The 26,891-nt window shown below is 39.6% G+C and overlaps 1 protein-coding gene across 1 annotated transcript in view; it reads right to left on the reverse strand.

The window, feature by feature from the left end:
* Positions 1-2,069: 2,069 nt before the first annotated feature.
* LOC114437503 (PQ-loop repeat-containing protein 1) overlaps positions 2,070-26,891 on the reverse strand; it is a 39,979-nt gene continuing 15,157 nt past the window's right edge. The window contains exons 4-5 of the mRNA XM_028408251.1: positions 16,551-16,767; positions 2,070-5,663 (exon numbers count right to left, since the gene is read on the reverse strand). Coding sequence (XP_028264052.1) covers positions 5,489-5,663; positions 16,551-16,767 — 392 coding nt within the window. The 3' untranslated portion in view covers positions 2,070-5,488. The remainder of the gene's footprint in view (positions 5,664-16,550; positions 16,768-26,891) is intronic.

Consider the following 26,891-nt stretch of genomic DNA (forward strand, 5'->3'; position numbering starts at 1 on the left):
TTTGTTGACTAAAGAGGTGAATAAATCAGTGCATAAACACAGTAAGGAACTTCATGTATACAACTAGCATAGTTTATGTCACTGTACAGCAGAAGAATGACGTGAGAAAGAGAATGCACTCCTCCACCAGAGATGAGAAATAACTTCAAACCACTGAGTGTACACACACTAATTACCATCTCATGGTGCAGAGCTGCATTTGTGAAGTGGTCTGTACTCCTTTACAGACTCAGAGTTCTGTGGTAAAAACAAAAGATGTGGCAATCAGCTCTTACCAGGTCGTCTGCTGGAATTTAAAGCTGTCCGGGGAGGCAACATGGCATGGGGTGGAGGAAGGAGCTGGCTGGTGCTTCTCTCGCTGTACTTCATCACAGACTGGAAGCCTGGTCCATATAGCAAGACATGATTGTGTAGATAATCATGCGGGCTAGCTGTTGGATGGCAATTAAACAGACAAGTGCCACACTGACTCACTAGCCCATCTTTTGCACATGTTAACCACAATCTGCCACATCAACATGTGCTGGTTCTTCGCTGTTAAGTAAAGCAACCTTCCAAACTATCGACAGACAGATTAAATGTACAAGAAATGCAGAGATACACAATAAGAAGTGAGAATTTGGCACTCCTGTTCAGCTAGAAATGGTGGGTGGAAAACTTGGATCACATATTTCTCCACTTTGACAATTTTACTTTGATTGACTAATAGTCACTTAAGCGTGTCCTCATACAGTCCAACCACTTAAATCCAAAAGGGAGAAGCTCAGATTTGATCATCCACATGTTGAATGTTAGCTTCCTAAGCAGTAGTGAGTGATTGCCTCTCAAAAATCGGACAACCTGCTGATGCATTACAGACTCTCCTCAGGGACAAAAGAAATACAGCTCCTCTGCATTTTCAGGTAAATAACCTTAATAACCTAATAATAAGGTCAAAGTCATCAAATTAAATTATCATTTTTGATGTTGACAAAAAAATTACCACTTGCTTTAAAACAGTACACATTAGTGGTGAGTTGCTATGTTTGACGCCTGGGACACTGCAGGGATGAAAAGTGCACATGACACTACTGTCATTAATAAATGGAGGAGGACAGGGCAGAGCAGCACATCACAGCCACTGCACCCAGGTGGACTATTTTAATCCACCTCATCTATCATTCAAAGAAGCCACAGTGTGGACAGTCCTGTTGGATGATCAGCTGATGGATGGGTGGACATAAAGACATGAAGGTAGATGATGGCAGGCAGCCAGCCAGGTTCCATTATGAATAGGATTTACTATGAAATATCTGAAATTTGTCATGTATTTCTGTTGGCTGAGCAGACAAGTACAACTGTATGACACAGCGTGACTTGCAGTCGACTGATTATTAATGCATGTCGAAGCCAGGCCAGGCCAGGAGATAAGTACAGTAAAGGCACTAACAGGCACAGCACAGTCTGTTCTTGTCCAACTCATCTATAAAGCACGGAAACTCCCATTATCTACTGAATCCAGTTTAATATTTTACCATCCACACTGCAGTGCTCCTCCCTGACTGTCACTGGTCTTAGTTAAGGAACTTTGTGTGTTTCCGTAGGTTCATTGGCTAGAGAGGATTGAATCCTTGGAGGTCTTAACCCCACTCTTCAATTTCTCCACTATGTGTCCAGCAGCAGAACACTCCAACCTTCTCCATGATTTATTTGGTTCTCGGTCCCTTTAAATAGAATATTTCAGGGTTTTCCCACAAGTCTATATCAATGTCTCAGTGATAGCTGCAGTGAGAATTACTGTGTTTATGTAGAGGAAGATAAAAGCATATTTTTTTAAATTTATCTCTGTGTGATTCAAGTCATGTATTCCTAGCTGAGCTGGCTGAAAGGAAAAAAGATCCCTTGAGGGTTCAGGTTGAATTTTGAGGTCAGAATCCTGTCTAAATCCTGCAGTCAACTCACAGAACTACCAGGCCCAAGCAGGAGGCTGCTTTTTGTTTTTTCTCAGTGTAAAAGTTGTACCTCTCTTTTTTTTTAAAGTGCTCCAAGGTACCCAATCGTTTCACAGTAACCACACAGTACGTACACCATAGAATATAAATACTTTATATTTAAAAAAATATAAAGATAAATATATGGCATACATACAGTCGCCATCAGACAGTAAAAGTGTTTGGATAATAACAACTGAGTGTTCTGACACATGTCCTCATACAAATGACAAAAAAAAGGTAAACATGTGGCACCTGGAGGTAAGAGCGGTGACTGTTTGGCTAGATTCCACAACAACACATCTGGCTGTGTGGTTGACACAGAAACGTATAAATACAGTCATATGTCCACAGATGGAGATGGAAGGGTGGATAGTGGCTTTAACTCTGCTTCAGACATCTAAGAGGCTGTGGGACTTTACTTTCTTTAGGGAAGTCATTACAAAGTGATTTCAATAGGCTTCAAAACTTTTGACCTCTTCTGTCACTTCTGCATTAAGAACAGACATTTATTTATTTATTTATTTGTGTGTGTACCTGATTTTACTTGTGCATGTATATGGTAACCATGACAGTATGGCATGATATCGTGTTGATTTGGTTACACTATAAAGACAATGTTTGCACTTTTGGTTGACACATTAGCAAATAAAAAAAACAAAAAAAAAAAAAAAAAAATAACAATAAAACAGTAACTTAAAATTCACACACATTTTTTTTGCTACATCATATCTGAAAATATGCCATGAAAACATAAATGAAACAGACAGCATCATGTCCTTGTATATATATATCACCCCAGAAAGGACTGTAAGGATAGTCCGAACCACCTATTTCTTATCAGTGCAGTGGTGGTGAGACAACAGGAACATTTACCATAATGTAAACTAGCGGGTTTATCACTGTGTATGTGTGTGTGTACAAGCCTGTGTGTTCTGCCCTTGAGAAAAAGAGGCTACAGGGTGTCCAAATGTTAAAGTAAAGGCAGTGAGGGTGCTGCTCTGAGCCTAATATAAAGATACACATCTGGTGACAGGAGCAAAATAATATGACTGCGGTATGCAGGACAGAGATAAGAAGCATGCAATGCACAATGTGGCTAATAGATATAAGATATGTACTATACTGTATATGGATGTGAGAGAAGGCATGCATACACACAGCCTTGGTGTATGTGATTTAGTCAATGAGAGGATTCCGTGCAACCAAGCTGAAAGAATCCCTGACACTTAAAATGACCCTTTCTTTACCGATGTATACTCTTACAGTTCAGGCACACTGACAGCTGCATGCACAGCTGTCCCCATGCTGCAAAGCAGTGTTTGATTTTAGGTGAGGAAGACAGGTATAGATCACCCAATGGACACAAACCAGTGAGTACAAAGGTGACTGAAAGGCCTAATAAGCAAGTAGCATTATTGCTGAATTAAATCATGCAGCAGAGAGGGAGTAAAGCGAAACCTGCACTGACTACTGATCAGCTGCTGCTACTGATTGGTTTCAGCCTGCAGAGGAAACTATCACGAAGCAGGTGAAAGAAGCACAACATGCCTACAGGCTGTGTTGTTAAATTAGTGCTTCAATTATAGGTGCTGAATAAAATATTTGAGAACATTTTCTTTTGCATTTTGGTCAGTTTGGTCAGAAGTTTCAGTGTTTCTGTACAGGCTGAAACGCATAAAACATTATTAAAATTAAGCTTATAAACATGACCGCAAAGTCTGTAAACTTCTTTCTTTTTAAATTTTAAGGAGTTACTTCAAATATTCAGATGTGTTAATGTATTTGAGGAGAATGTCAGGATCATTTAAAAGCTTTGGCTAGCCTTTCCTAATATAGTGAAGTGTGAGTCTCTTCAGTTCTATTTACATGCAGATGTTGCTGATATTTCATGTCCATTTCTTTCCTTGCTGTGCCACAGCTGGCAGTAAGTTCTTCTCATCAAATGCTGTTTCTTTTTCTGTCTCTAAACATCCTTTTGGTGATTGGGGCTAATTTTTTCTTCATCAGTCCACTAACATCTAAACACCTTCTGACTTACTTCTTCTTTGTCATACTTCATACACAGACAATGTTTCCCTGTCACCAAAAATAATAGTCTGATCTATGAGAGAGGCTAATGAAACCCTCCCTATGAAAGCAACTTCTGCAATTACCCAAACAATGTGACTTTAGCCAGATAGGAGGACATTTACCAACCAATGCACCTGGACACTAGCGCCGTATCTAAACACATTTCACCTCTCCTGCAAGGCCTAAAAATCAGCCACCAAACTATTTATGTATTAGGATTTTAACTATAATGCACCTGCATTTGAAATTCGTACACATTTCTATCATATAGAAATTTCTTTGAATAGATTAAGTTTCGAAAAAAAGATCAAGATTTAAATTCACAAAAAAGAATTTCCTTACCTAAAAGTACATTTTCTAAAGTTGGACATGGGCCATTTTGTTCATGCATTTTTTAAACAGTATTTTAAGTAAAGTATTTAATAAAAGTCAGGTAAAATATACAGTACTTTAACCTTCCAGCCCACCATAAATTAATTATTTCAATGCTTATTAATATCATTCTTTGAATGTTGCTCTAGGACCAACAATTTACTTCTTTAATAAGAAAATGTCAAGAACTACTCACCTAATCTGATAACAGAAGGGACAAAGCTACAGATATTAAGTAATACTGTCACATTAACAACAACAAAAGCTAGGTTGCTACTAGGAGTGTTTTTGGTGTCCACAGTGGGCTGAGGTATAGTGCATAACACCACATTTTTCATGCTATACTTGTTACTGTTGCTTGTCAATCAACCAACAGGCTGATGGCCTGTGCAGTTATACCATTACTTGATGTACATTTTGCAGCTTTTGCTTGGTGCTTGTTGCCAACGGCAAAAATCAATTTGTGTTACCCAAACTACACATACTTACACACACACACATGTGTACGCAGAGACATGCACACTCAGTCTGTGTACCACAGAACAGCCCAGTGAAGTGAGGAGTGTGAAGTGAGAGGCTCATCAGTCAGGCAGTAGATTCCAGTGCAGGGCTATCAGTGCAGGACTGGCCATATAACAGCACAGGTCTGCTGTTAGTGAGCTGCCAATGTGAGTAATGTTTCCCCTCTTACAGTTCCCATGTTCACTACACTTCAGGAGCCAACATGCAAATCAATAGTAACAATGCATCTACATGCTCATTAACTTAAAGCAGAGGCTTTTTCTTATTAAGGCTTAATAGAGATGGCAGAGTTTGTTCGAGGATAATATTGCAGCACCTGTAGGTAAACTGTCTGCATGATACTCTTATAACAAAATACTTTCATTCAAGGCTGAACACTAAAAATCTATATTGACTTTGGTTTTCTCCATATTCTGGCACTAAACGTCTCCCCTGACGATTCTATCAATATTGCAGTGAATTTTATTAAAGGGCCTCCAGTCATCAGAGTTGGTAAAGTTTACACAGAAGCCCTGCCTTTTATGTTACTCATAGCAGCAGCACTACAGTGCTCATCCTAGCTTGGCCCGTGTATCTTGGTTGTAAAGAAGCACCTGGAGCAGGATGGCCACATCGATCACGATCTGGATCGAACCACACACCCAGAACTGAGTCGGGCTTTCATTCAGCAAAAAGTATGTCGTCTTGAAGACATCGCCAGCCGTCCACAGCAGCACCATCTTCACACTGGAGCAACAGAGACACAAAATATTAGTTCAAAGGGATAATTAACAAACATATTTGAAGATGTTAACATAGAAAACCGTTCACTGGATAAAATACATCTGGTATTTATTCCTAGTTCATCTGGTATTTATTCCTAGTTGAAATGACTAATTGCACATAATGATAACACCCATGTGGACATGAAACCCTTTGACCAACACAACACAACACCACTAGTGACATTTGTGACATCTCAGATGTCTTAAACACATATATAAAAGTAACCAACCTTGTTTTGCAGAAGCTTATATGTGATGCCCATGTCCACTTCACACACAAAAAAGCAGCAAGGCCAAAGCAGGTTAAAGACAAACTTTCACTGAACAAATGGTTACATGGTAGCTAGCCATTTAGCTGAGCTGGGTTAACATGGTCTGTCTCATGCTTAACCAGTGATTTTCTATTCTATGAAAGGGATGAATGAGAAGACAAATAAGCAGCCAGGTAACCAGCAGAGTTTTTAGACAGGTATAATTTCCAGGAAACAGGACAGCATACAACGCCTGATAATGTAAAATGTGGCATTATTAAGCACTTGGTTGTGGGCTTCGGAGGTAGATTTTACAACCCTTTGGCAAAGCTGTTTCAGTGATAAAATATGCTTACAATCTATCTTCCAAAACAAGTATTTAAGTTTTATTTTTTCAAAATGTTGTTTACACGTTTACACCCCACACGCCATTAAAGACAAAATAAACTGGGTTTTGGTTTAGTCGTAAGAGCCTGCTGTCCAAGAAAAATGAAAAAGAAGAAGTTTTGTCCTACAGTGTTGATTGATCATATCAAGTTTGAGGAAGACTTATCGAAGACACTAATCATACACCAAGATAGCACACTCATGCCAATATAGAAACCCTCAATATTGTATCTTGCCTGGCATCCTGTACATCAGTACATCATGTACCATCAGGTAAAAATGAACTGTAACTTGCTATCATGGATTTTAGTGTAATAGTAAATTTGACAATAGAAACATTAATAGCAATTACAGCAGAGATACTCATCTTTCATGCCCTTTCATACCCTACCACTTCCCCACCTACTGTCTCTGCTCTCTACTTGATTCTGTATTCTTGTTCTCTGGACAGTAAAGTCCCATACTGATGCATGTAATATGAGTTTATTCTTTTTATTAGAGCTGATGGGGCCTGGGGACGGAGCAGGGCCATCATTCATTAGTGAGACACACTGTAAAGGTCAGACTCTGGTGAGAAAGAAAGGAAAAGGAGGAGACAGAGACAGAGAATCTGCAGAGGACAGCATTTATCTAGTGCGATGTTAAGAGAGTTGGGGCTAAGACAACACAACCACCAGAGAATACAGGAGGGACCTCTATGAGACAGCTGAGCATGATGAGAGTGTATGAGGGGAGAGGCAGCCTAATGATTGTGGGGACAGGACTCCTGCTCTATCCTTCAGCTCCCCTTGCAGAAAGACATCAAACACTCCCTACAGGCACTCATGAGGAACTGAAACATTGATGGCAAGCATCCCTAAGAGTGACTACATTATTCCAAATATGTATGAGAAACACAGTCTGCATGGGAGAGGTATGGGATGTAATGATGGGAGCTGAACTGAATACATGTGGCTGTGAAACTGCCGATCTCGACATACAGGACTCACAGACTGCTCCTCTGCACTTTCAGACACTACTCAATATTTAAAATGAAACACAGCATTCAATCCACTGATGTGACTCTGACTCCAGCTATCCAGCAGCTAACTATGACTAAAGCTCTTCACTTTATTCTGGTTCAGTATAACTACATAGTAGTTTTAACTTCACGGGATGACATAGTGGGTGTTAAGGTCACATGATCACTTTAAGGTTCTGTCGTCGGTGCAAAAATGTGGGACAAAGAAGAATCACCATCACTAGATGTTTAGGACTGCTAGCAAGGTTCCAACTGAGGCATGTTTTCCAAGAATACATTAGATGCACTGTGCATTTTTCCACTGCACTGCACAGCCAGATAACACTGTTGACCTAATAAAGCACCACCAACTAAACAATGAACACAATCTATTTCCTCTAAAGTTTCCATTAAATAAAATCATGGACACACAATGAAGCGGTAGTTAACATTAAAGTGATACGTTGCAGCTTCATGACTCTTGTAGTGATGCTTTACTTTCCTATATGTGAGTATGTATGTGCCCATTATCTCACTTTAAAGCCCTTAAAGTCAGGCATAAAGCTAAGCATTTGAAAAATCTATACACACAATTGGTAGTCTGAGCAGTAGACATGTTTCTTATTTTTAGTATGTTTTATTCAGCATGATAGTATGTGCTATTGAAGCTATAGAGACACATATTCCATGCATACAGCAAAGGTTATCCAGCTTTTCTTTACATTGATCCAGTGTTTCAATTAAAATATGTCCATATGAGATTAAAAAACACACACAAGAATAGAAATCCAAGCTCTTTTCTTCTTTTCTATAAGGTCCAACTGATCCTTCTCCCTCTACTTTAACCACCTCGGGCTCCAGTATAAAACAGGCTGATCAGGGGGTGCCTGTTTAGAGCCCATATAGGAGACTCACAGATGTGTTCTGTCCACCTGACAATTTAAAATTAAGGGATAAACACTCCAGGGTTTGATTGAGCTGCTCTAAAAATAAGAGCGCTGAAGAATTTAAAAACCATGCTTTACTCTCTCGCTCTTCCTGCCTGCCTGCGCTCCTCAGGGAAAATACTGGCTCTTTGTTCCACTGAAGTTCTTTTTCTTTAGAGAATACCCTTCGCTGAACTTCAGATTTTTTTTGTTTCATCTCTCTTATCTGTTTCTTTCACCGAGCCGCTTTTTTCTTTTCTCTGCTGTCCCACACAACTGTCATCTTTACTTTTACTTTTTAATGTCATTGCCTTTATTCTGTCCCCTCCCCCTTATAAAATGGAATGCATTTTATTATTATTATTTATAAAGATGTTTATCAGCTACTGCTGTGAACCATGACAAGATATGATCAAAATAAAGTAACTGCTTGGAAAACATCTTCTAAAAACAACTTGTGTTGAGATTAGTTAACAAATAAAATGATAAATATATTGACAATTTTATTTTATAACACTACAGTGTGATCATGGTAAAGTAATCTCTGAATGTAAATTATGTAAGGTAAAAGTATCAATTATGCAATATGTCCCCTCTTTTAATCAGTTTTAAGTATATTTATTATATTTTTAAACTTAATAAAAATGATTGAGCGGGTCTGTTACCATTTGATTAATATCATTTAATTACATTTTTTTTCATTGAACATATACAGTGGGTACTGAAAGTAGTCAGACCCCCTTAAATGTTTCACTCTTTGTTATATTGCTAAAATCATTTAAGTTCATTTTTTTCCTCAATAATGTCCACACAGCACCACATATTGACAGAAAAACACAGAATTGTTGACACATTTGCAGTTCCTTCGACCTCATGATCCTCATGTGCTCTAACATGCACTGTGAGCTGTAAGGTCTTATACAGACAGGTGTGTGTCTTTCCTAATCAAGTCCAATCAGTATCATCAAACACAGCTGGACTCAAATGAAGGCGTAGAACCATCTGAAGGATGATCAGAAGAAATGGACGCACCTGAGTTCAATATATGAGTGTCACAGCAAAGGCTCTGAATACTAAGGACTATGTCATATTTCACTTTTTCTTTTTTAATACATCTGCAAAAATGTCAACAATTCTGTTTTTCTGTCAATATGGGGTGCTGCATGTACATTAATGAGAAAAGAAAATATTTTAGCAAATGGCTGCAATATAACAAAGTGTAAAAAATTTAAGACCTTACAGGACAGAATGTTGCAACAAAAACTACCTAATTTACAAGGTGTTTTTGTCCTCTGCAGCTTACCACCTTTGTTTATTCATTGCCCTACTCTCAGCTCCTCATGCTACCCTCTCAGCCTGACCTTCCTTCCCTCCCCTCCTTCTGCCTCCCTCACCTTTCTGAATTGTCTGGTCCCCCCTCCCCCCTTTGGCTAATTTCTTTGCTCCGGAGACAGCAAACATCATTAACAAAGATGAGTCATTAACAATGTAATTAAGGAGGGTGGGTCATCTGCACAAAAAGTCTCTGCAACAGAGCAAAGGAATGGAGACAAAACACCAGTTTGAGGTCGTCTATCTCTGGCAAGCACACACACACATTCCCATATTCATACTGACTGCTGTCTCGTGTACGTCCATCTGGCTGAGATATTGTTAATCAAGGGCTTGTGGATGAGTTGACAGCTGATGAAACACACGCAGAACACATAAGTGAACTTGTTCCTGACTAAGCTTTCTAGTGTCTGCAGGGAGAAGGAGTGATTATGGTATTGATTGAGAATAGTGACCCCCCCCCCCCTGCACACGTTAGCATATCAGTCGACGTAACCTTTTGCATTTAACTGCATAAAAACACATAGAAATGCAAAAAAAAATACACATTTCCCTTACTATTCGCACCACACAAACACATTTATGCTGCACACAAACTCAGCTCAGACAAGCTTCATATTGATTACTACTGACCCGACGCCTTCATCTGAGCTAAGAGGCTAGAAATGAGAGAGGGAAGGGTGAGCACTTCAGGGATGGAGAGAAAAAATGCAGGAGCATGAAGATGGCAGAATGGAGGTAAAAGAAAAATGACAAGAGGTGGATGACAATGCAACCAGGCAAGGGGATGATAAATCTAGGGAAAGGTGAGAAACGAAGTCACCCTGATAGCTTAGAGTGTGACAGGACAGGGGAGAGTGACAGAGAAAATGGGAGGGGGGTCTGATTGCTCTGTGTGATGGCTGTGTCGTGTGTGAGCCTGGCAGTAATTGTGCTATGTATTGAACGAGCGCTGTCAGGCCAGCTATTAACTCTTCTAAGCGGCTGGAGTGGACAAGTCAGTGGAACACCACTACAGGAAACTAGGCTGACATTTAGAAAGAAATTTAGAAAGACAGACAAGGGACAGAGGGACAGAGAGACAGAATAGATAGGACATGTGTCTGTTTTGTGTAATTTTACTGATTTCACGTCCCAAATATTTGCAATGTTGCCTGGAGCATCTTTAAATGTCACTGTTTGAAGCCTTGTATTTCTTTACAACTGCCAAAATCAATTAAGGAAATTGGCACATCACGGTATAATATTAAGTGTCCTGAAGCTATTGTCAGACAGAATGTTGTATAATTTACAAAAAAAAACCAAAAAAAACCCAGTATTTGTAAATCTCTTATCTAGACTCCACACACAAAGCAATGTCAACCTAACAGAAGCCCTAATAAAGCCTGCTGGCTGTTTTATGTAGCAGTGACCTCAGTAGCACATTCTGACGCCTTTAATAGTGGAAGAGTGTATTCATGTGTAAGCACACATAAAAAAATGTGTTTGCAAGGTTAGCATCATCTCTGTTTTAGCCATCGGACAAAACTGCCTTTTGTAAACAACCAAGCTTATCTCGTAATGGAGTTTATGAGTGTCAACACTGGAAGTTATTTTCCAAAGGTCAGCTTTCAGTGACCTAAAACTGTGTCTGCATGTGAAAGAGAGGCCAAAGTTACATTACATTAAAAAAAGTACTGAGTGTGAAGCAGACCATGGAGAATTCCTCCAATTTTAGAACAAGCAATGTAATTGCTATGTAATTATTCACAATACTAACACACTACTGAAGTCTTCATTTTAACCACGACTCCAGCAGTGAAGAGCTCCAAGGCACATTGTGTTTTGATTCATGCAGGTGAATTTGGAGCAAATGTTCGGCAATGTCGATGTCAAAGTCAGGACACTTTCTGCGGATGCACTTCACAGCATCATGCACCACCATATTTAGAGGTCAAACAGAAAGCAAGTGCACGCATTGCTAATATATATTGCTAATACCAATACCTCCTATAGTAAAACATCATTGTTATGCAGAATACAAACACAATACCAAGAACTTTCTTTTTGGATTATATGGATGTCTTTCAAAAATGTGAATCCATATAACACTCAGTTAACAATCAGAAGGCTAACAGGTTCTCTATTACTGCAGTTGCTGGATTTATTGCTGCAGTTATACTGCATTAGAATGAATAGGTTTCCTCTAATGTATGTCCTTTTCATGTCTTTTGACCCCCCTGCAAATTGCCCAGTGCCCTCACCTCCCTAACCACATCACTCTGCAGTTTTATCCGTATACAAATCTCTCCTTTTGTAATAATTTGTCTCAGACTCCACCGCTGTTTTTTTTTCTCAATCACCTCGCACCCTCCTTTAAACCCATTGTAAATCTTCATCATCTGCCCTCATTCCTTCCTCTTCCTCTGCACCTGTCAGCTGCTGTCTTGTTATCTTTTTGTCCCCAGAATTCTCTGCTGCATCTCACCTTTCCTACTGCCCAAGGGACAACTGGGCAGTGGATGGATGATACTGGGACGAAGAAATGGCCAACTGAGGGCTCAAAGTTCCTTGCAGCTGTGACAGAGTTATTATTATCAGAACAGAAATTTGAAGGTGACTGTGACGTTGGTGACAAGCCAAAACAAAGGCTAAATTCTGCAAAGCTGAAATCAGTGAAATGAGCTACTACTATGACCAAAGGCCAAAATGGATAGACAGGAAACATTGCTGCTGTGGAGAGGAAGAGGCAAACAATTACAAATTAAATCCAGCACGATCCTTAAGCTTTGAGTGGAGAATCACACTTTGTATGAGACATAAAGCCTCCAGAGGGGGGGTTAGACGGTCCCTGTAACTGCTTGATAATACTGACACAAAGCTCTAAAGAAAGAGCAAGAGCTGACGTTTAAAGCACTCAGGAACTTCTGGAAGCTCTTCCATCTCTTTTTAGTGCACCAGTACATGTGTACATTGGAGGCGAAGTGTGTGTCCTGTCCACACACCCTGTTTCATACGTGTGTGTACACATGTGTACGCCCACACATAAAGGTAGTGCGTGAGATGATTTAACAGCAGGGCTGCAGCTCTCCCTGAGGGGGGCAGATAGAGAGACAAAAATCAAAGGGCCCAGCAAGAGAGAAGCCGAGCTGCTCTTAACCCACCAACTATGAATTATTCATGCTGATCGATCGCACACGGGCAAACACCAAAAAGTTCCCAACCTGCCAGAAAAAGATGGATTCTTCCTCACAAAATGAATGGAGGGAGGCAAGGAAAGGAAAGGAAGGCATATTTACTACACACAGTTTGCCTGAGGACATTTAAAATTCTTCTCTCAATATATAAACAAGACAGAATAAATGAGATGGCTAGCTGGTGCTTTTTTCTATTTCTTCTGTCTTATGCAATCTGATCTTTAATTATGTTTTCCTTCTTAAATGAAAAGTCAGCAGCATCCTGTCTATTAAAGCTCCAAGTGGAAGAATGTTACACAAACCTATCAAGAACAGGTGTGTTTAAATGAGTTAACCATCCTCCTGCATATCTATCACATTTCCTGCACTCAGCTCAACACTGTAAAAAGTTCATTACTTTTGCATTTCCTCTATTGGATCAGCTGTCTCTGGATGGTTACAGCACATGCAACCACTGCCAACCTCACACTTGCGGGCTCTTCTGGGATAAAACTGCTACATAGGTCACAAATTGCAAAAAGGTCATCGCAGTGTCTGCATCACATCATTCAGTGTCAGACTATAAAGATGCTGGCTGAAATGGTCATGGGGTAATGGCTAGCTCTAGAGAAACGTGAAACCACCATTAGGCTGCTATGAAAAGGACATGGGAATAGGACCACCATTAATGCTTGAAGTGTGTTATCCTGAACTGAAAGGTATAGGTGCAGGAGAGACAAAGAATGGAAGCTGAATATTTGACACAACTGGAACTGATCTTTTGTTTGTTACATACATTGTCACATTAACCAGCAATGATGAATTGTATATTGAATTGATACAGACAGTGAAATTGAAAGACAGAAAAAACAGACAAAATGTCTTAGAAAAGACACAATTTTGTATTTGTCTGCATACTTTACTGTCAGAGGGACAGACATACTGCCACCACCAGTGTCCCCTTCAATGTCACTGAGTGACATTGGGAAGGTTGGCAGCTTTGGTGCTGAGCTGGGAGAGGAGAATGTGAAGCAAAATAGATAAAGTTTAATGAGAGGGAGGAGAAAAACAGGCAGTCTCCCCAGGCAGCCTAGCAGAGAGCAATCACACACACACAGGCGTACTGTTTATATAAACAAATCACAACTTCACCATTGAATTGTAGCTTCCACCTGAGTAATAAGCACTTTCAAATGACAAGCGGAGAAAGCATTGCTCAACTAAATACTGTGAGATGTAAACCTTGCAGCTCCATACTGTCAGCCTTCTTAGACTGCAATAGCATATAATAGCAAGGTGGCCTCACACAAAGAAAAGAAACAGATTTGTTTTAAGTCTTATTGAGTCAAAAAGTTAGGATACAGTCAGCTAGGCGCCTACTTCTAGGGACAACAATTTTTTTAACTATGGATAATATATAAACTTATTCACATTATCAAGATGCACCAACATAGGTACTGTCTGTCCATCAATGGGACTTCCAGGTTTGTATAATTTGACATTAGTTTTAAATTTTAATGAAATAAGAAACTCAAACAGAGCACAGCTCCCCTTTATTTTAGTAGTTAGGTGACCTGAATGATTGAGTACACATTCACTAAAGTAGTGATGTTACTTTAGAACGCTTTGTAACTCCATGGAAATCAATTGAAACTATTGATTTGGCTCAAATCAACAGATGTTTCTTGTTAACAGCTAACTGAAAATGAGTGTTTCCCTAAGCTCACCCTCATCAACCGTCTTTTCCCACACATTGTTTCACAATGACATGAATTTGCTTTTACTGATACTATACTGACAACAATCTCCTAATCTGATCATAGTTTAAGATTTTGTAAATACAAGCAGACAATTTCAATTCATTATTAATTATTATTCCTCATCACATTATCACCTCTTCTTGCTTCTCTTTCATTGCACCTTTCCATTAATCTACCTCTTGTTCAGAGTAGCTGTATGAGTGTGAATGTGTGCATGCAGATAAAAAAAAGTGTCGATAGTAGCCAGGCAGTGTAACTACAGAGATTGAACATAACTGCCTGCTCTTCCTTCTCACTCTATGCTCTGCTTCTCCCCAACAAGAATCTGTCTAAAGGTGATTATTTGGATGAACTGGAAGAGGTAACGGTCCTTGATGAAAGAGATCCACACCCCTAGAATCACGCCTCAGTAATAGGGCTCTGGGTCTGTACGACAACAAGTAACTGTTTCACATGGAATAACATGAGAGGACGTGCTGACATTGCACAATTTCGTCATATCTAGAAAACACTTTGTTCAAGCTTAGCAGAGCAAATAGGAGAGTCTTTAAGCATATAATCGCTGAGTCTGCTGATTTTCTTGCCAGCAGGGTCATCTGTGCAATTAAGCTGCAGAGATCTATTGATCTCTCTGAACAGGTGAACACATACACACATATATACAGTGTAAAGTCAGCATGGATTGACTCTAGATTTTTGTTTCTGTAACAAGGTCCTAATAAGTGTCAATACATCTGAATAAACATGCCTGACTTGTAAACTCACTGAACGCTTATTTTGAGTGCATGTGTAACACACCGACAAGCAGGTCTATACACATTGAAATACAGAGTAGCAGGGATGGTACACTTAGGGTTGCCATAACTGAAGCAGAGAGATCACCAAATTTGAAACTTTTGAAAATGGCAGCCGCGTTTGACACAGTGAATGCTGCCCCATACAAATGTTTATCACTATGTACTACTACAGTGTTATCAAATAGAATCCATCAGTGTGTCTACTGGGAGGCAGTCTGTAATGATTTTGTAGCACTAAATGCAGCAGCTAGTGTAAGCTCAGTAGATCAGCCAGTCAAACGCTGCTATCATCATTTCCACTGAGTGCACAACTTGCCATGTTCCATTTGAAACTACACTACCCTGCTAACATTCATGCAACACGCAGGTGCATAGTGGAGACAGTTTTTGACATTAAAAACAGCACGAGAAAGGAAACAGAAAATTTATGCTGACTTTTTTTTCAGTGCAACCAGTAGAGCGTATAAACAGACGTGCACATGCACACACTATACATCGTTTTTGCACTGATTATAGACATGAAGCATAATGAGGAAATAATGATGATAATTAGCATGAAGTTCCATGCCATTAGGGGCCTAATTGATCTCACAGTCATCCACCTGAGAGGCTAATCAGTAAACACATTGACCTTTATACACTTAGTAATAATCACACATAACACAAGCTAAAGGTTCAGTTTGACTCTTGTTCACAGCCTCCACTCCTTCTCTTCTCTCAAGGTGACTTTGAATTTTAAATGGGTCCAGTCTAAATCCTGGGAAACCCCCTGTAAATGTAGCATTTAAGAACTCCAAGAAAAACAATACATTAAAGAAATCTTTTTACAGGGCAGATAAGTTTATTACAACTCTATACTTTTACTGCAATTTAAACATTATTATATTCAGTCTTCGGTGTCAGTGCTCATTTTTGGTAATTCACTCAAATTGTTAGTGAGGACAGATTGGCTGTAATTGTTTAAGAGTCCTTATCTTTTGGGTTCCTCCAATCTCGGACTCTCTGTTTTCCTTTTTATGTAGGCTCTAATGACTATAAATGACCTTATTAGAGTATTTTCTTCATGTAGCTATAAATTACTTGAACTCCACAGGCATTACCATTAATGAGAGGACTTTTCATGTGGTGTTAGTGAGATCTTGTGAAGCCCTGAGAACCTATAAGGCCTTATAGCAGTGTGCCAATGTGAGCATTACAGTGAGTTTCTGCTGGGCTCTATATGACCTTGGAACGTGCAGTACCTCATTCCTTTAGTGGAGTGGTTCTGGAGGTTTTGCAGCAGCTGAGGGAGGCCCAGCATGGCCTCAAACATCACAGCCAAGGACCCCAGTGTCTCCACAAACAGAGCGGAGTCCAGCAGCAGCAGAGTGACCACTGCACACATTACGGTGAAGCCAAAGCAGAAGAGGAGGTAGTCCTCGAATGCACTCCACTTCCAGAAATAGTCAAAGTTCAAGTCTGGAGAATAAAGTAAATACAAGTAAGATCAATGCTTGTCATCAATAGTGTTTACAGACAATGACATGAGAAGGAAACAAAAAGGAAAAGCAAACATTGTGGAAAAAAATAATTTGTGAAAGCAGACCGAAGAGACTGACCGAAGATGATCAAACAACAGAGCAAAGTAAAAAAAAAAAAAGGGTGTGTGTGTGTGTGTATGATATATGATTTCAATATACACAGATAAGCAGAAAGGCAGTCATAGACAGAGACTAAACGTGGTGAGGGCGAAATAGTTGAAAAAAGAAAGCCGAAGCAAAGTGCACAAAGAATGAGAATGTTTCATTAAAGGATGCATAGAAATTCTGCAAAGATAGCACTCTTAAATCAATACTGTGCACACACAAGTGAAGGGAACAAAGATAAATGAAATACTGGGAAGCTTTTACATTTCTATTACTTTAGAATAACCTGGCATTTGGCGAGGCCAGGCTATACATTCAGGTTTATTACCTTGGTTTAAAGCTCTCTTTTCACCAATAGGTCCCCATTTATCATGGTCACCTTAACAATATAGTGAAAAATAGGAAGAAGCTTTTGCTGGTTCGTGAAAGCATCTTGAAAGCATGCTGTAGTGAAATAGAATTCTTCTATGCATTTCTGTGCTGCCAGCTTTATCGACAGTGAGTTCCGAGCATGGAGGGATGGTTTACGAACTGCCAAGGAAAGCTTATGAGAGGAAACATTAAAGCCTTTTACATATAAATTACCCATCACCATCAGCCATCTTCTCAATGGACCATAATGTGAGATGATCGACAATCCCTCATTGCTTATGTATGACCATTGAGCTGTGGAAAACCAGCTGACATCAGCAAAAGGGGATTGATGGCTAAATAAGAGCACATAGTTAGTCTGGTGACTCGAGCATGACTCTGTAAAGACTCTCTTCTCCTTCTTCTCCTTCACTTCTTCATGTGCTACTCAAACTACACCTTTAATACACAATATAAGAGTGGGTATAACTAAATGAACAGCTGCATGCATGTGCCCATACTTAATGACAATATAGCAAGGTTTAGGCAGCTGAGGTGTGGGGGGTTAAACATTTTCACAACTTTATTCATTTATTGTTTTACTGCAAAAATGGAGGACAATGGGGAGCAAAGCGGTATCAGGGGAGCAATAAGCAGAAGTATTTCAGATTCTACACTGAAGCAAAGTTACTCACAAAAATATGGATGTTAGTTGACTTCAATAACAAATTTGTGGCTAGCTTGCTACTTGAGCAAGGCAGCAGAAGCAAAAACAGATGAGAGGAGTGGATTTTTCTTGTAAAGCTATGAAAAGCTTCTCAGACATACTGGTAACACATCACAGAGGGGAATGCAATTGTTCAATGGCTTTATCACGTTGTATTGTATAATATAATTTCGCAAGATGTCACAAAACACGCAGGCCCACACAACAAACACCAGGTTGGGAAGTTTTCCATTCCACTCCAGTGAGCTGCATCTGCTGTTGCATCTTGGGACAGACAGAATAAGACATCTTGCAACGGGTGCAGTGTGGCATGTTTGTGGCAAGCAGCAAACGTGATTAATGGCTTTATTACCAAGAGCCACGAAAGACACATGGCCCACAGCTGACAACAGACATGTGAGGAGGGAAAAGAGAGAGAGACACAATACACGCATACACACCACACAGCTCTTTCTGACTTGGCAAATATTCGCTTCTCTAGGCAGATGTATGTTTGTCATCACAGACTATGACATGGACAGAAACAGAAGAGCTGGAAACAGACAGCTTGACACACACTTCAGCTCTTGACAAGCTATTCACAAATCCCTCTTTGCTCCCAGTGCCCCTTTACTTCAAAACATCAGGCCTGAGTCACTGCAGCCACCGGAGGCTGGAGAGCCAGGAGAGGCTGCCCTTTATCAGGAACATAAAAGCCCTTTCATTTCCTTTTGAATGAGGGCAAGGTGGTGAAGTACTGTATAAACATGCTGACAGCAGCAACAATGCCAGTAGTGGTATTTCAAAAGTACCGTCAACTTCCATGTATAAAACCTCCTTATGAACCTCTCACATTTTCAGCTCTCCATTTTTCAGTTTAGCCCCCCTCTCCTCCCTCCTGCTTATCAGCAACACACCAAAAAACCCTCACTCTTGTCATCTTACTACACAATCCAATAAGCAATGCACCCTCCTCCTGTCCCTGCCCCATTTCATCCCTCACTTATGCAGCCTTGTATGTTTACCTGCATAATCAAATTGCCTGGAAGAGCATAATGAACAGAGAAGGCTCTGCATCATTCATGGAGCCATCTCTTTTGTGTATTATCGTTTAGCATCCACAGCTTTTTTCCTTTTCCCTACCAGCTCTCCCGTTTTCTCTTAGGGTTTCAGTCATTCTTTCACGCACCTTAAAAAAACTAGTGTCTTCACCTTACCGACACTTTCCTGACTGTCGTCTTGTCCCCCCAGGACAGGACAGATGGCTTGGCCTTTTCCAAACATCATCCGCCTGTCTGGTATGTGTCTAGGCCATGGCCGCACTTCAAAGACCCCAGAGAGCCAGAAGGAGACCAGACACTCTATCTTCACACGGACTCTTTGTTTACACAAACCCATTTGAGATCAAACAATTCAATTACTAAAACGGCTAAGGAAGCAGCCCGCAGGATGTCAATACCTGCGTGTGAAGTTACTCTGAGAAGATGTGAAGTTGCTCAGACAAGATAAAACCAATCAATCAATTTAGCCTCAGCAGGTGTAGCTTGGGTGTAGCATTGTAGACTGTTGTGTTGTAAGTGCACATGTCCACAATTTTCCTGGGGCATTAGGGAACTTTATTTCATGTTTTTATCAAGAAATATCTATAGGCTTTGTTTCTATTACAATGATATTGTAAAAACACACATATCCCTCGACCTGGGGGAGACAGATGTGATAATAAACTACAGTTTTTCTTTTATTATTCAGAGTGATGACTTTTACAAATATGAGTTGACTACTTGAGATAGATAACAGTGAATACACCAGCATCATAAAAAAAATATGATTTTTAAACCGCTTGGACTGCAATCACAAAACACTGTTAAAAAACAAATAAAATAAAAATAAAAAAAGATGCTGGGACCCCAAAATTCTAAGAACACTCTCTGATTGGCTGTTCAGCTTAGCAAATGTTAAAGAGCAAGTAAGCAAATGATGCTGTCTTCATTTCGCTGGAACACTCCATTATGCACATATTTTTTACAATAACATGGCCATCTGGAGTAAAGAAAATGAAGACAAACTACAGAAAGGCAGTGTGAGATGATGCTTCATTTTTTGAATTTGTTGATATCAGTTTGGTGCACAGGAGAGAATGATTGGAAAGACAAGGTGTGTGAGTCAGACGAAGCCTGCATTCAGTCAGGAAGATGTACAGTGCGGAGGCTAAAAACCAAGGCATTTCTCATCAGGCCGAGCAGAGAGATGGAGTGCTGGATGGAAGTGAGATCATAGCCTCAGAGATAAGGATTGACAGTGACAGCTAGAGAGCTCTGAGACATCCTGACTCAGCACTGTCAGTCTGTTCTGTGTATTTTAAAATGTGTGAAAGTTGCTGTTTGACATCTCTTGTAAGCTGTCTGCTTGGTGCTCAGCCCAAACTGCGGTGTGGTGTGGCTACTTGTGGGACATGCGGAATTTAATGGACTTTTGAATACGTGATGGGTAGAAAAAGATGCAACTAGCACTTCTAATCAGATCCAGAATGGAACTGAACCGAGCCTGCGGACTGCCTTTGCTTTTCAACCCTGTATTGACAGCACAGACATGCTAGATGAAAAAAAACATTTAATACCTCTTTGACAAGCTTTAATAGGGACACCACAGGAGCTCTGCAATCATTTAGACGGACAGAAAATCACTGATCCGTTCTGAAGTCTCTCTCACCAACAGACAGAAAACCACAAATAGAGGGAGGATGGGGGCGTGTTTTGGCTGCAGAAACACAATTCAGTCCCCCAGAACAGGTCTGAGTGAAGGCAGCCAGGAAAGGTTCCATCACATTCGTAGTCTTCTTTTTTTGTGAGCTTTCTGAATAATGCAAAAGCTTCTAAAATAATATCCACTCATTAAGTTACACTAGGAATATAAAACACACACACAAGAACAAATTGCCTTCCCTGTGGATTTACTCTTGAACTTGTTCAAATTTAACTTGGGAAAAGAAAAACTTTATGCAGCTGCCTTCTGGTAAAACATTTGCTTAATTTATTGAGACAAATACGTATTTTCATTTTCATATTATTCATCACAGGAATTCATTATCCCTGTGACCTAATGTACAAAATTCGAACAATTACGTATTTATGAAATGCAGCTGTTGCAGGACGGAAGTATCCACACAATGGCACACAACTCAGAAACAACTTTTGAAAAATGAAAGAGAGAAATAATAACAAGAACAGAGAATAGTCTGGGATTGACCAAGACTTTTTCATATCTACCCCACATCATCCGCTCCATTTCACTTCTCCTCCTTCATGCTGTTTAGATCTTTCCCAGTGGAGAGGAAGTTTTAGATGTTGCACAGTGTCAGACTGGACGAACCTCAGCGCTGTTGAGAGAAAGGACTCTGTGGACCAGCTGTGCGTTACCGGGGTTATTTCTGGTAACATCGTCTACTATTTCTGTAAACCTTTAAGGCAGGTTCTTAAGGGCTTTACTGACTGAGCGCAGTCAACGACTACAGTAAGTGTTCAAGCACAAAAAGAAAATATCTGACCACACATCCACAAGGGTGGCCAATTGCCCTCTCTGCCTGCAAAAATAGCTACAAGTAAACATGCTTTTGTTTTTAGGTGCTCAGCAAGAGAAACATGATGGATGGCCCATTCATGAGAGAGAAAATAAGACAACAACAATAGACTATGAAAGTTGTGCCAATCTGGTCATTTTTGGTGGTGATAGCAGTATAATGAGAATCACTTCATGCAAATATGTTGAATCTTGATGACAATGATCCACAACACGGGGGACCCTCAATGTCCAGAGTAATTAAAGTCTCTTTTTTAATTTCCACTAGCATCTGTGTGTTTGCTTCTGGGGACTGTGGCCTTTTGTTAAACATTATATTGTGAGTTTCAGTTTCAATTTGTTTTTGCTATATCATCTTGTCAGTGTTCTTTCTTGTCTCATGCAGCTTTGCTCCAATGCCTAATTTGTTGTCCTCTGTTTTAATCGTTTGAGATGCACAAATTAACAAAATATGGTTTAGATCTGTGACAGGGTGACTTTTTCTCTTCAATTCAAGGGAGCACAGTAGCACTCTCATCTCTGCTTGGTCAAATTTGCCCCAAAAGAATGATGCCCTCCTGCAGTATATATGTTTATGTATTCAAAAGCACAACTGGTGTATCCATTTGCATTATATTTTGTGTATTACAAAAGTCATTCATGCAGACATATCCAAGCAATGCAATCAGAAGTCAATAGGTTACTGAGGCTTCCTTGCATACCAAATAGTGAGGCATTGTTAGCCATTCACAGTACAGCTGCAAACAAAGAGCTTAAAGTGTCCATCAATAGAACCGCTAGCTTTGAAGACAGAATATTTATGAAGCAGCTCTTGCTATGAGTTGCAACACATTTTGTACATTTACTAATAACAGAGCAAAAACAACAACCACACAATTATGTGTTCTGTATCAGAATCTTCAGAGTCAGGCATAACTTTACATCATCTCAGACTGCTAATAGGAAAGGCAAAAAGCAGAACCAGAAAGTATAATATTTTGATTGTACTGAGTGGAAAAATGACTTGTATTCATGGTCTGCAGCAAATCATCTTTTGTCAAGAGCACTTTTTCCAGTGAATTTCTGCTGCAGAAGCACTTCTGGAGGCAGCTTTGACCTTGCTAGTGAACCATGACAGTGTTTTTCCACCAGTGATTGCTTCCTCACTGAGTGTATGTGTGTGTTCTCTCACGCATCTTGACTGAGACGAGGCTTAACTAATGAGCTCTATTGGCATCAACAATTTAGAACAAAAATTCTGTGACCTCGGTTACAAATTCATGGATTCTCCATTCGTACCCACTTTATAGAAGAATAACTGTGGGATACCATGGAGCTCAGTATCAAAGTCAAAGCACACTCTCCTTTTTGTAACAGGGACTGAACAACCTTCACACTCTGCATTTGCAGGGCCACCTCTGTGTGAAACTCCTGTAAATGGACTCCTGTAAAGATGTCCAGCTTCACAACAGAACGGGCCATTTAGATGCATCCTGACAGAACACATTACATCAGTCAGTACAGTCAGCATATGACATCTCCTCAACTAAAAACATTTGTTTTAGCTTAGTATACCATCAAACTTTCACATCCTCTGGCACCATCCAATCTACCTTTTAACATTCATCCTCGCTCTAATGCCTCTGTCCACTCTCATCCTTAAAAGTCAGCGGCTGGTGCCTGCAGCTCTGAGATAAATGAGGGTGAGTCACTCAGCTTCAGTACGCTGCAAAAAAAAAAAAGACTCCCATCCATTCAGGAACAGAGGTCAACCTCCTACTGTGGATCTTTGAATTGAATTGTCTTTTCACAGGAATATCATGTTGACTATACATGAATTTCAACACACATTAACAAATGTTCCTTTTTAAAAAAGAAAGATGATTGAGTTTTTTACTGACCTGCAGGCTTTCCACAATTTATGTGCAAAGTAGATTGTAAAACTGTTTTGCAGAGGCTATAATAATGCAGAGCTAAACATCTGCAGCATGAGATGCTCCCATTATTTGGAGGAATGAGTGGGCGCTTGAAAAAATGCTGTACTTTACATATTGATTTCAGTTAGTTCTATTTTAATAGTCAAAGGATTTCTGCTTTAGTTTATTTTTATGATTTCTGGCTTCACAATACCTACTTGCTTTCTCTCTACATTTAGCTATGGCTGTGCTGTTTGCATAAAGGTGTAGAACTTTATATTGCAGCAAGAAATAAGGCCATAGTGAGCAAAAACGTGACTACCATTACCTTACCACAAACACACAAAGCAAACAGTTCTCTATCCTTTCTCCTTCTGAGGATCACAGCACCTCATCCTTTTTACCCCACTGTCTTCTGCAGTATATCTCCAGTAGTCAAAGTTCCATTACTCAGAGAAAATCCAAGATAAAAAGCCCATTTTGGCACTGTCCTTCACTTGTCCTGATAGCAGTCATGTGTAAGCCTCTATATCTTGTTTTGCATGCCAGCTAAATCCATAAAAAGACTCAAATCTTTTCAAGATCACATGGGTTTGGATGTGTCTGCAGGTGGTTTGACCTTAAGAAACTTCAGTACATGTTCTTTGAAGTTTGCCGCTTGATATAATGTGCTGTCTACAGCAAAATAAAAGTTTGACATAGTCTGAAAGAAAGTGTTTCTGCTCTCCTCTTTTGTGTGTTTATCAAAGGTTATGAAACCGATAAGTGAGCAGATATGTTCTGTTATTAATGTTGCTGTCACCTAATAATCCCAAACACGCTATTTTCATCTCTGACATCCATCATACTTCTCAGTTTCTCAAATAAGTCATTTGTAACATTTGTATTAATCATTTTCTTCTTTTAAGAAAACCACACAATGATTTGATTCTCTGTTTTTTTTACCTGGCATCAAATTCAGGCTGAATCTTGTTATTTAAATTAAGCAAAGACTCCCTGGCCTCACTTTTTTTCTTCCTTTTTGCAGACTAGCAATTTTAGCCAGCCCTGACAGCTCGAGCTGTCAGAAGAAATGAGCTTGGCTTGCGAGCGCTTGTTTGATAGCACAACATCAGAGCACACAGCTGACACTGAGCTGACAGCAAGCAAGAAAGTCCAGGGAAGTCGGCTACACTAATGCGCATAAATGTACCTGCTTACAAAGCAGACTGTAAGTATATGAACAATGACATGTCCTCTATTGTTCTAGTTGTACTTTTGCATCAAAAAATAAACAATTCCAGCTTTCAGCTTTAAGACTGTTTGCTGTTCACATCCATTCTGGTTTTTTTTTTTGTTTTTTTTTAAATGGCCCCATAACAATACAGCCAAGCAAGATTTGTAGCTGTGTGTCAAAGAGTTTTCCAGTCCTGGTAGTTAATAAATGAACAAGGAGTGACTGATAAGTTTCTGGCCTAAGGTAGAAACTTGTACATGAGATTTACACATTTACTTCAGCAGTCATAGAGCTTTGGAGCATGGGAAGGTAATGGACCTAATCTCATCAATGTTTACACTTCTATAGACATATTTTTCTTCCTTGGATGAAGGCAATACATTCCAAAGATGCAGTATTTCCTGATTATATTACAATGTGTGGGGACTACCTGAACATGACTCACTGAGGCGTTTTTCTTCCTTTAAAAAAAAGGTGAATGCAGCAAAATTTATTGGATCACTTGAACCAGTAGCTTCTATTAGACCTATTATTATAAAGGCTCTCTTGCTGCAGTCCATTTTCTGGCTACACTGATTACAGTAGATATAAAAAGGTTCTGAAAGACCGAATAGTTGAAAAGTGCAGGTGTAGTGGACTATGGAGCTATGTGTCTGATGGATAATAACTGGACAGAGTGGAGAAGCCAAAGTGCTGAACTGCAGTGACCTTGGAGAATGAAGGAGTGGAGTGGATGGAGCTGATGAGGTGAAGCATCAGTAGAGCGCTCTACTCATCCTAACACATGCTGGGAGAGCGTGACGGACACAGAGGAGAAAGGAGATCAAATTAACTACACTTTGGCTCTCTTGTTCTTTTGTCCTTTATTGCCTATTCTGCCTCCTATTCTGCCTCTGTCATACAGCACACCCTCACAAAGACACACATGACAGGGATGTGAGTTGAAGTCTTCCATTTACCGCACCATGGGTGCTGCTAATGTTTTAACCCTTTTTAGAGGGTCAAAAGATCCTAAATTGAACTTAGCATACAGCATCTTATATGTTGTAACACACACTCAAAGTGAATCTCCCCAGTGTGTGAAGGTGAACTGGTCAGATACCAATTTGCTGTTGCCCAGATGGAAGAGTCAGGAGGTCCAGATAAGGCTGCAGCAACATGGGGACCAGAGGGGTCCAGACTATTTATTAGGGTCTACTAGGGCAGACATATTATCAATGGGGGGACATTCTTCCTATAGAGATAAGCAGGTGTAAATCAAAGATAATGCGACTAGGAAACAACAAAGGGGGAAGCAGCAGGACTGATATCTGCTGTAGAATTACATTGTGTGTATGTCAAAGCTCTACCTGTCAAACAGCATGACCTTCACAGCAGTGCTGACAGTGTGTGATGAGGAATGTCTCCACTTGAGGCAAGTCCAAGAGTTCTGTATCATGTTTCTTCATATCAGAAGGTAAAAATATGAAACTTAATATTTTATCATAGATGTGCGTGAAGTGCACATTTAATACACTGCTTGATGGCAATATACTTCTAGCAAAATAACATTATGTAATAATGTTATTACATAATGTTATTACATTATGTAATAATGTTATTTTTGGAAATGAATGGAATGTATGAATCGAATGAGACAATATGACACTGAACTAAAGATGACAGACAGCACAAATGACATTAGGGACAACTTCTTTGCCCCAATGTAATCTAAATTACAGATGAGTAAACATGTGGTAAATGACATGCATACAAATTTAGAAAGATGATACATTGTGGTTAATGTAGTAAATTTTTAACAGTCTAGCACATTTCCTGCTTAGTCACAGTGCAGCACGTGAGGTTTTATGTGTCTACATTAACAGAGAAGCAGCGGATCCGGTGCTCATTCTGCGTCAGAAACTGACACACAGTGACCCATTCACGTGAGAAAGAGAACCTAAATCCATGCTGCAATCAATGTATATTAACTACTGTATCTCAGAGCATGTATAACATTTTTTTAACATCTATAGCAAACCATTTTAAAGAACTATACACAGCACAAATCAACCAATTTCTGTATGTTACACATATTGCCACTAACTTTGCATGTAGTAACACCAGCTTCATTTTCGCTTGAGCAATGAACAAAAAAAATAATAATCAGAGAATGTCATATATAACTGGCAAGTGATAAAAACAATTATAAAAATTTTGCACTTTTTCCTGCC

Source organism: Parambassis ranga, chromosome 6 (genome assembly GCF_900634625.1).
Source record: "Parambassis ranga chromosome 6, fParRan2.1, whole genome shotgun sequence".
Classification (NCBI taxonomy): Eukaryota; Metazoa; Chordata; class Actinopteri; family Ambassidae; genus Parambassis; species Parambassis ranga.